The sequence below is a fragment of the Synchiropus splendidus genome, chromosome 3, assembly GCF_027744825.2.
Source record: "Synchiropus splendidus isolate RoL2022-P1 chromosome 3, RoL_Sspl_1.0, whole genome shotgun sequence".
NCBI classification, from domain to species: Eukaryota; Metazoa; Chordata; class Actinopteri; order Syngnathiformes; family Callionymidae; genus Synchiropus; species Synchiropus splendidus.
Genome location: NC_071336.1, coordinates 36085001 through 36095000, shown reverse-complemented (window position 1 = coordinate 36095000; position 10000 = coordinate 36085001). Strand labels below are relative to the sequence as shown.

The 10000-nt window shown below is 58.6% G+C and overlaps 3 protein-coding genes across 11 annotated transcripts in view; all 3 read right to left on the bottom strand.

Annotated features, from left to right (window-relative positions):
* Nucleotides 1-2192, bottom strand: part of map7d2b (MAP7 domain containing 2b) — a 10144-nt gene extending 7952 nt beyond the window's left edge. For 2 of the 8 annotated variants that reach the window (XM_053858734.1, XM_053858738.1), the window contains exon 1: nucleotides 1-698. This exon is cut by the window's left edge and continues 171 nt beyond it. In XM_053858734.1, coding sequence (XP_053714709.1) covers nucleotides 1-127 — 127 coding nt within the window. In that variant the 5' untranslated portion in view covers nucleotides 128-698. Of the gene's footprint in view, nucleotides 699-740; nucleotides 854-1757; nucleotides 2015-2080 lie in introns of those variants that run through there. The other 6 variants (XM_053858736.1, XM_053858740.1, XM_053858737.1 and 3 more) reach the window with 5 other exon arrangements.
* A 137-nt stretch (nucleotides 2193-2329) lies between these two features.
* eif1axb (eukaryotic translation initiation factor 1A X-linked b) lies at nucleotides 2330-4963 on the bottom strand. Its single transcript, XM_053858778.1, has 7 exons — nucleotides 4815-4963; nucleotides 3518-3601; nucleotides 3303-3406; nucleotides 3175-3225; nucleotides 3021-3102; nucleotides 2850-2941; nucleotides 2330-2762 (listed from the first exon to the last, which is right to left on the bottom strand). Exons 1-7 carry the CDS (start codon nucleotides 4828-4830, stop codon nucleotides 2757-2759), a joined length of 435 nt encoding a protein of 144 aa, XP_053714753.1. The 5' UTR covers nucleotides 4831-4963; the 3' UTR covers nucleotides 2330-2756.
* A 445-nt stretch (nucleotides 4964-5408) lies between these two features.
* Nucleotides 5409-10000, bottom strand: part of rps6ka3b (ribosomal protein S6 kinase, polypeptide 3b) — a 13907-nt gene continuing 9315 nt past the window's right edge. For both annotated transcript variants that reach the window (XM_053858716.1, XM_053858715.1), the window contains exons 11-22: nucleotides 9757-9845; nucleotides 9570-9634; nucleotides 9406-9508; nucleotides 9227-9336; nucleotides 8914-9039; nucleotides 8760-8849; nucleotides 8538-8696; nucleotides 7055-7216; nucleotides 6909-6985; nucleotides 6717-6834; nucleotides 6505-6645; nucleotides 5409-6431 (exon numbers count right to left, since the gene is read on the bottom strand). In XM_053858716.1, coding sequence (XP_053714691.1) covers nucleotides 6309-6431; nucleotides 6505-6645; nucleotides 6717-6834; nucleotides 6909-6985; nucleotides 7055-7216; nucleotides 8538-8696; nucleotides 8760-8849; nucleotides 8914-9039; nucleotides 9227-9336; nucleotides 9406-9508; nucleotides 9570-9634; nucleotides 9757-9845 — 1363 coding nt within the window. In that variant the 3' untranslated portion in view covers nucleotides 5409-6308. The remainder of the gene's footprint in view (nucleotides 6432-6504; nucleotides 6646-6716; nucleotides 6835-6908; nucleotides 6986-7054; nucleotides 7217-8537; nucleotides 8697-8759; nucleotides 8850-8913; nucleotides 9040-9226; nucleotides 9337-9405; nucleotides 9509-9569; nucleotides 9635-9756; nucleotides 9846-10000) is intronic.

The window sequence follows — 10000 nt, the reverse complement described above, 5'->3', positions numbered from 1 at the left end:
GGCGACGCAGCCCCGGTGAGGAGCTGACACACGGCTGCGCCATCATGGTTGCCGCATCAGAGCGCCGCGCCCTGCGTGTGTGTGTGTGTGTGAGCTGCTCAGCAGACGCCACTCTCTCTCTCTCCATCTGCTGATCACACCCCCCCTCCCTCGCTCGCTCGCTCGCTCGCTCACATCGGTCCAGTTGTGATCTGAGAACTGGTCACATGACTAGCTGTCGGTGATGTCATCCTCCCGGGAGACCGGTCCTCATTACGGCAGTAAATAATTCATGTGAGTCAAAGGGTAAACCAGACACACGTGCTGGTCTCTCTCTCTCTCCCTGTCCTTGTGGGGACCTTTCCGCAGCCCCTCCCCCTGGACCTGACGGGACCGACCCAGAGAGTGATGTCATCAGAAGGAGACGGCTGTGTTGAGCCCACCAGTCATGCTAACTTGATGCTTGCTAATGGCTAATGCTAATTGCTTGCTGAGTTTTTGACTTGATGCTATGCTAACTGCTAGTGCTTGGCTTATTGTTGAGTTGAGTTGGTGAATTGCTAATGCTCGGCTCATTCTTAAGCTCCTGCATTGTTCACAGCTCAACTAGGTTTGGACTCATTGTTCAGCAAAAAACCTCGTGTTGGTCAGCGACCACGTCAAACCTGGAGCCAACACAAGAGCTCTGGTCACATGACCCTCTCATCCCGCCCCTCCCCCCCTTTCCTTGGAGGAGTTTGGGGACCAGTGTGACCTCTGACCTTCTCAGCCTTCCTCTTCTGCTCCGCCATCTTCCTCCTTCCTCTGTCTCTCAGAAGCTCCTGCAGCAGACGACGACAGGCGTCACAACCCTGCCCGAGGGACGGGAGCTCACCTGAGGGGAAGCAGTGGTGACATTCAGTGGACCCTGAGGTCAGAAGATGAGGTCACACGCACCCGTCCCCCCCAGACTGTGGACCTGAGGAGACCAGGACCTGAAGAGACCAGGACCTGAGACCAGGATCTGAGGAGACCAGAACCTGAGAAGACCAGGACCTGAGGAGACCAGTGCCTGAGGAGACCAGGTCCTGAGGAGACCAGGACCTGAGGAGACCAGGATCTGAGACCAGGAACTGAGGACACCAGGACCTGAGGAGACCAGGACCTGAGACCAGGATCTGAGGAGACCAGAACCTGAGAAGACCAGGACCTGAGGAGACCAGTGCCTGAGGAGACCAGGTCCTGAGGAGACCAGGACCTGAGGAGACCAGGACCTGAGGAGACCAGTGCCTGAGGAGACCAGGTCCTGAGGAGACCAGGATCTGAGACCAGGAACTGAGGACACCAGGACCTGAGGAGACCAGGACCTGAGACCAGGATCTGAGACCAGGAACTGAGGAGACCAGGACCTGAGGAGACCAGTGCCTGAGGAGACCAGGACCTGAGGAGACCAGGACCTGAGACCAGGAACTGAGGAGACCAGGATCTGAGACCAGGAACTGAGGAGACCAGTGCCTGAGGAGACCAGGTCCTGAGGAGAGCAGGACCTGAGGAGAGCAGGACCTGAGACCAGGAACTGAGGAGACCAGGATCTGAGACCAGGAACTGAGGAGACCAGTGCCTGAGGAGACCAGGTCCTGAGGAGACCAGGTCCTGAGGAGAGCAGGACCTGAGGAGAGCAGCGCCTGCGCCAGACATCCAGTCAGAGAGACGGAAGACTGTCCTCTCCTCTTCTTCAGCCTCACACCAGTCTCCTCTCAGCGCGGAGGTGCGGGGGAGGGAAAAAAGCTTGGGCTCACCTGTCGGGTCCGGTCCACTCGGCGTCACTTGCTCGCAGCCTGTGACAGAGCCGGAGGTTCAGGAGCGACTGGAGGAGGAGAGGCAGGTCCACGATGACTCGACGGAAAAGGCGCGGGGCGGAGTCACACTGAGTCTCGCGCACATCAGTTGAAGCACCACTGACGCGACTGCCAGCCATCACGCTCACGCGCCGGACGTCAGTCAGAACGAGAGACCCGGGTTTCAGGCGATGGAAACAGCTGTCAATCAAGTTGAGCGATTCTTGAAGTGCGGCTGCGCAGAGGAGTTTGTTGACAAGGTCATCCAAGCCGCCGTGACTCACCTCGCTTCTCATGACGTCAGCTCGCTCCTCCTCGGATCCACAGACGCGCCAAATCGATACATACTCCTCCATCCGCGCACGGCTCACGTGCGCTCCTCTGGCTCGTGAGAGAGCACACGTGAGAGTCAACAGCGGCCTCCAGCGGCGCGCGGTGACATCAGGGCTGCCCCGCGGGGTCAGCGTCAGAGCGCCGTGACGTCACAGGAGCGCGAGAAGCAGCGGCCCCACCTCCACAAAGCAGCAGTCCCGTGAGAGTTTAGGTCTTTATTCAAACATGGTACATTTGTGTTCAGCAGTTACAGGGCAGGGGAGCAGCGCCGGGCTGGTGCCAGCGCTCGGAACCTTCCGGACGCAGACGTAAACCATAGAAAAATACATGTTCTCCTCCCAGTCCAGGGTCGGAGGGCCGCCGCCGCCGCGCCAACAGGCCCGGCAGAGGAACAGAAGGAAAACAAAAACGGTTCATCTTTTTATTGTCGAATCCAGAGATTCTGTACTTCAAATTCCACGAGACGTGAAATCAATATAAATACATTTTAAAAGAGGTGGGGCGTGCGAGAGCCACCCAGAGCGAGGGACCAGGCCCGCTGCGTCGCCCCCTGCAGGCGGAGCGTGTGGTCAGATGAAGGTGATGGTGTGGTGGCTGCAGCGTCTCCTCCCCTGGTGCAGCAGGCCGTCAGATCTGGAAGACAGGCCGGGAGCGTCAGGTCAGGTCGGGTCGGGTCAGGTGGGCGCGCCGCTCCCCCCTCGGCCGCCGCCGCCTACTCACCCCGTCCGTGTCGTCGTCGTCTCCTCCGATGTCGTCAAACTGAATGTCCTCGTCGTCTCCGGGGCCGAAGGTTTCTGTGTCGTTGATTTTGGCTGCGAAGGAGGAGGAGGAGAAAGGCAGTGAGTCTGGCAGCGCAGCGCGCCTCCTGAAGCGGGCGCCGCGGCGGCTCACCGTGCTCGGGCAGCTCGCCGTAGTTCTTCAAGCTTCTGGCCTCCTCGGCGTTGTACTTGAGGATGACGTCGGCTTTGTTGTCCTGGACAGGCGGGGGGCAGGTGAGCGGGCGAAGACACAGCAGCACAGCGGAGAGCGCAGAGACGGAACTCACCTGGTAATCTCTCAGTCCCACCAGGATGATGTCTGACGTGTTGATCCACACCTGCCGCGCCACACACACACACACCCCCGTTACACACATCACCCACGCCCCGGGCCGCCAGCCTCAGGCCGACCCACCTTTTTCCGGAGCTTCCCTCTGATGTGACAGAGCCGCTTGGTCCCGTCGAAGCACATGGCCTCCAGACGGCCGTTCCCCAGCATCTTGATCACCTGAGCGTACTCTGCAGGGAGACACCCCCCCGGGCCCCAGGTCACATGACAGTCAGGTCCACGAGTGACGTGCTGAGCCGCCGGCGCCAGAGCGCACCAGGACCGCCTCTGGCAGAACCAACCTTGTCCGTCCTCCTTGAACACCAGCTCCCTCTTCTCCGACTCATTCTCGTTCTTCCCACGTCGCCGATTCTTTCCTCCCTTGCCTGAGACACACAGGATGACATCATCAACTCTCACCCAGAGCAGACGCTGGGAGAGGCTTCTCATCCTTTAGGAGCGGCTGCATGACAGCTCCAGCCCAGAAGAGGAAGTGTGTTTGAGCCAGAGACTCTGGGATGTCAACAGCACTTCATGTCTGCTCCAGCTGGGCTGTAGAGCCTGACGTTCTTCCTGAGGCTGGGTGCAAGGTCACGATCAGCTCAGAAGGACTGAGGCTGGATGCAGGTCCTCGTGAGACCAATCCTCAGAGACGCCGTTCAGACTGGAAACAGGCGACCCCAGTGTGCTGACACCCACCAGCCGAGAGCCTGGTGGACCGGGACGTCAGAGTCCACAGTCATTTGAGCCACAACAGCAATAGTCCTGAAGCACCTATTGGCCTGCGGCGCATGTGAAGCTGGGCTCTGGAGGTGCATGTTCCTCTGCTGGGCTGGCGACCCTGACCTTCCACAGAAAATGGTTCAGGGGCTTCCCCATCATAGGACCCCCCCCTAAAGCACAGGCCCTTGCTCACAAATCAATGTGGTGTGGTGGCGCCTGGTGTTGCCGGCGGACTGACCCTGGCCGTACACAGCTGGGAGCGTTTCCTGACAAAGGAAGACCTGGCCCAGCTGAGGACCACCCACCCACTTGAGAAACGTTCCGCACATGAACACGGTCCAACCGACTGAGACTTCTCCGGGGAGCCGCGGTCATCGGCGTCTTTAAACAGCTGGCACAAACGGGAACGTTACAGGTGAAGCGGCGACCTCTGACCCGAAACAATGACGTCACCGCGCGGAGGCTCGGAAGTCCGCCGGCGACACCAGACCGTGAAAACCACACAATTCAGCGTCCTCGACACACACACGGCCCGAGAGCGGCCCACACGCCGCCGCCGGGCTGAGTCGCCGCGGACGCAGGCCAGGCGGGTGGGGTTTAACTAGCCGCTAGCTAACACCAGCAAGCGGCCGATTGCTGCCAAACCCAAGACGTTAGCTCGCCGGACAGACTCCAGCGAGCCCCCGAACCCTGGCCCACAGCCGACCGGGCCCGCTCCTGCCCTGCAGAGAGGCCCGGCCGCCCGTCTGCGGCGGAGGCGCACTTGCTAACTAGCGTTAGCTTCCCGTGGTCACGTTTTGGGTGCGTGTCTCCGCGGCGGGCTCGGAAGCGCGGAGACACGCCAGGCACGGACCGGGTCTAGTCCGGAGCGCCTACCTTTATTCTTGGGCATATTCCCTCACGCTGTCTTCCTGCCGAGCGGAACCGAGTGGGAGCGTTGAACTGTGGTCAACTGAAGAAAAGATGAAGCAGCTTCAGCGGCGAAGTTCCACACCAGTGTGCGCATGCGCCACCGCCGCCTGAAAAGCTTTATTGACAAAAGCGTTGGATGCAATCCGGAAGTGCTCGATGTTGTCATTTCAATTGCACATTTCAAATCAACGTGAAGGAAATACTGCGGCATTGCGAGTGCTTACGATGCAAATATGAAATGGAGCGTCTGTTCAAGTCATTCCACACTGTTTGAAGAAGACAACCGTGTCCGGGACACGATCGAAGTCCACTGTGGAGCGCGCCAGCCGCGCCCCCAGAGCCTCCGCCGGGGGTGCACCTCAGCGGGACATGCTTCAACGCTTCACTTGCCGATTGTGTTTATTATCCATTTTCCATGCTCCACTTCCGCTCAGAGGGAGGCGGGGCTGCGGGCCCGGTGCGGTCGTGACGTCACCGCAGGCTCCAGGTCATCTTTGTGGGGGCTGCTCCGGACGGCTGCTCCCCGTAGGTTCTCAATAACTTACTTCGCTTCAGATGACGCACCTGTTGACGGCGAGAACCTGCACAACTCAAACTCAGGCCCAGCTCTTCACGTCGCCGTTTTATTGTTTTATAGAAAGTCCGGCAGGAAAAGGAGCCGGCGCTGCAGCAGCAGGAAGTCACATGATGATGAGAGGCGGAGCCCAAAGAATCATGACATCTCTAAGACACAAATGTACATTTGCAGATTGGGTTCGAATGGAAGATCAGCAGAAACATTCTCCAGATTTCAGAGGCGAGCATGAAGGCATCACCACAGCGCGGCTCCAGTGGTGCAGCGCCATCCTGTTCCACTGTTACAGACACGGAAGAATCGGGATTTCAAAAACACAACCCAGCGAGTGATTTAGAATGGCTCTTCAATAAGCTTGTCTCACGGAGCTGCTCCAGTCCTGGAACCAGGACACCTGAGGGTCGTGCTTACAGCGAGGGACCTGAACTCCGGGGCACTTCTCCCACAGTCAGAGGCAGCGAAGCAGAAACGTTACAATCAGCAGGATCTATCAGACGCCGGAGCTGGACGGCTCCTGGGAGCCTCTCCAGCTCAGCACCTGGAGCTTTGGAGGACATCAGATTGGAATTTTGGGGAATCAGCTGCAGTTCACTCTCCGGGCCAGCAGGGGCAGTCTTATTGCTAAAATGCGGTCCCATGAGAGGAGAGCAGGAAGTGGTCCGGTCACGCTTTTATTCTGAAGGCCGGCACTGAGGGTGAACCTGGCTGATTCCACCGTCACAGAGAGGAGGAGTAGAACCTCCCGTCCTGCTCAGACGGGGGTCATGTGATCACATCTCTGGAGGTCCGGACCCGTCTCCCCCGTCAGTAGTCTGTCAGCCGGATGGGGCCTTCAGGTAGGGGAGGGGCCGGGCAGAGGTCAAATGGAGGTCAGAGGAGCTGAGTCACAGGGCGGTGGAGGTGATCTTCTTTACCCCCCTCCGCTGCGCCAGAGTGGAACAGCCCACGGGTTCCAGGATGGGGGGGATGTTCCTGTTGAGGGCCGAGTAGGTGGCCGCCATCGCCCCCTGGTGGCAGAGGAAGCCCGCTTAGTCCGCGTGAGAGAGTGTGTGTGCGTGTGGGTGGGTGAGGGGGGCTCACCTTCACCAGGTGCGGGGCGTCATGCCGGTTCAGGGTGTACTTGGGCAGCTGGTCCCGGTGGGTCACCCAGGGGTGGCGCAGCACCTGCCCGGCGGTCAGTCTCTGGTGAGGATCCACGTGCAGCATCCGGGACACCAGGTCCTGTGGTCACCGCCCAGGGTCACTCTGCAGCCTGTCGGCGTTCACCTATCCCCCCTCCCCCACCCACTCACCTTGGCTTCCGCAGACACGGAGGTCCAGTACCCGCCACTGAGGGAGAACTTGCCGCTGCCGATCCGGGCCAGGATCTCCTCGGGCGTGTCCTCCGGCCCGTTAGCAAAGGGAGTGAAGCTGGAGAGTTTGGGACAGAGACGTCGTGAGCGTGGCCAGAACACCGGCGGCTGGTCCACGTGTGGCGGACTGACCCGGTCAACATGGTGTAGAGCAGAACCCCCAGGCTCCAGATGTCGCAGGCCGCGTCGTAGCCCTGCTTCTTCAGCACCTGACACACACACCCACACACACTCGTGTTGCTAGGAGGGACCAACAGCAGCGTGTGGGAGCTACAAACCTCGGGGGCGACAAAGTTGGCGGTGTAGCACGGCGTCATCAGCAGGCCATTCTCAGCTCGCAGCTGCTTGGCAAAGCCAAAGTCGCAGATCCGGATGGACTCGGCGTTCCCGCTCTCGTCCACGTACAGGATGTTGCTGGGCTTCAGGTCTCGGTGGACCACCTGCGAGAGCCGCACACCACTCTGTCAGTTAACAGCGTGTTGGGCGACGCCCCTTTTTTCCCTCGAGGAAGACGAAACGCACCAATGTTGTAACGACACTGAGGAAAACTGCGTCATAGTTGACCAGTAAAAACAAGACTGAAAGGTCTTGCATGACCTTTTGTTTAAATTTTCTGCACGCTACTCCTCCCGGAGCTTCTGTTGTGGAGACGCGGTTCGAAGCAGAGGAGGAAAAAAAAGAGTTGGTTTTGCGTTTCCAAACTGCGATTGTGGCCAAACGGTGGGGCACAGAAACATGACAATCTCCAGTCCAGTAGTCACACTTGTCCTCTCTCATAAAATCTGCTCAGAATGACTGCAGCACTTTCTGAATTTGCGTGAGAGTCGCAGAAGTGCGGCAATCTCGGATCTGGCTCCATTGAAAATGCATTGATGAGGAGCGGCTGCGGCTCAAAAATTGCAGCAAAGTTACTCATTTTCAACTCGCCATCCTGGACAAGACGTAGACTGTAGACACATGGAATTCGACTCGGTTACAGACGAAAGCCTCGGGATTCTCATCGAAAATTGTTCAGGGAGTAGGTGACTCGCTCTGAAACACAATGATTCAGCAGTTTTGCTGTGTGTGAGAGGGAGATATGAACCAAACTGTCAGTCCTTCGTCTCGTGTGATGAAAAACCTTCTCACAATTCTCTCCCTCCTAAAATGCTTGTTTTCCATGGCCTTATTGAAGATGTCACTCAGACTTTGAGGCTTTAGAATTTGTTGATGGTCCCTGACTGATGGCGGCTCCTAGCATTAGCGCTGCCTGTGAGAGTGTGTCCTCCATCAGTGAAGCCTCATGGGGACGCGGAAGAGGACGCCACCGCCGCCAATATCCAAGTGTTGTCACCTTGGCAGCAGGAGAGCTGCATGTGTTGATGTGAACCAAGGCAGAGGAGCGCCTCAGAGAACCTATGAGGACCACTCCATCTCATCAAAGAAACAGGGATCCAGAGAGTCAGAGTCGACCAGTGTCATGATCAAAGGTTCAAACTACCATGGTGAACCACAGTCCACCACACTCTCCACAGCTGTCACACGCCGCACAGCAGGAGAGTCACCCTCTCCTCAGGTTCACGTGTGCAGGTCCGATGCAGCCAGTGAGCCGCGTGTTTATCCACTTTATGGTGAGATGCAGAAGTGTCACCATGGAGACGGTGTTTGGTGGGATATGGTGTACCATCAGTTAGCGCCCATCCCTAACCAGGACTCAACTGAAAAATGGAGGACAATAAGGCTACACCATGGCGGTGGGAGCCGGGTCTCGGGCATCCTTACCCCCTGGACGTGCAGGTACTCCACGGTCTTGGTGATGGTGAAGAGGACGGCGCTGGCTTCTCTCTCGGAGAAGAACTTCTGCCGCAGGATCTTGTCCAGCAGCTCGCCGCCCTTCATCAGCTCCGTCACCAGGAAGACGGAGCGCCCGTCGTCGTAGACCTGCGGGGCACGGCGGGGTTAAGCGGAGGGGAGCCCCAGATGGTGCGAGGAGTGGCGCCTCACGTCTTTCAGGGTGATGATGTTGGGGTGCTGCCCGTATCTCAGCAGGATCTCCACCTCCTCCGTCGGGTCTCTCTTGGCCTTGCTGATGATCTGGAACAGAGGAGCGGTCGGGTCAGAACCTGGGGAGGCCGGGTCAGCGCCGGACGGCGGGTACCTTGACGGCGTACTCCATCCCGCTTCCTCTGTGGACGCAGCGCTTGCAGATAGAGTAGGAACCCACGCCAATGTCCTCCTTCACGTCGTAGGTGTCTGAGAACTGAGCTGTGCTGCGGTGGAGGTGCTGTCCTCGCACACATACAAGACATGAGTGAGCGTGTGTGTGGCCATACTTGTGAGGACAGTTGGGCCTGTCCTCTCAAGGTTTACAGGCTTAAAAGCTCAGTGGGAGTAGTTTATTCCAGTCTGGTCCAGGGTCCTGGTCCAGGTGAGGTCCTCACAAGCACAGAGAGACAGGCGTGTGTGTGTACCTGCACAATAGCGTCGGGCAGCTCCTGACTCTCCTCCTCTGTTATTGCCACAAAGCTGAAGCCTCTGAACAGCTGATGGGCGTTGGCGCTGGGCGGGACCCCGGGCGAGTCTGACACACACACACACACGCACACACACAGGTGGGTCCAGGGCCGAGGTCAGGGGTCAGAGGCGGTACCTCGCGGGGTCTTGGCGGTGAACTCTGGGTCGAAGTAGAAGGTGTCGTCCGGACGTCCCACCGCCGGCTTGAACGGAGGATGGATCTCTCGCCGGAAGAGTTTCTGAACGACACACGCCAAAGGTGAAGCCCGGTCACATGAGCGGGCAGGAGCAGAGACTCACGTTCCAGTCGATGGTGTTGAAGAACGGATGTCTCTTGATCTCCTCCACGCCGTCTGGCCCCGCCCCTGTCACGCACACACACAGGCGTCACCACGGCAGCAGGGGGCGCTGCAGGCCATGACAGCACCACCACAGCGGGCCATGTGGTCAACCAATTGTAAATTTGAGTGACAGTCGGGTCTGGTACCGAGTCTGTTGGCTGGATTCCGCTTGAACAGGTTCCTGAGGAGACTCTGAGCTTCCGAGCTCAGGAACTGCGGCATTCCCAGTTTGGCCCTGCCGACAGGAAGTGAGTGAGGTGAGTCAGACACTGCGGAGTGACTTCCTGTCTATGACATCGCAGGAGGAGCAGTGAGCAAGGGGGCGGGGCAAAACAGGAGGAGGAGCCAGGAGGCCGAGCGAGGAAAAGGGGGCGTGACCAGGTCGCCTGA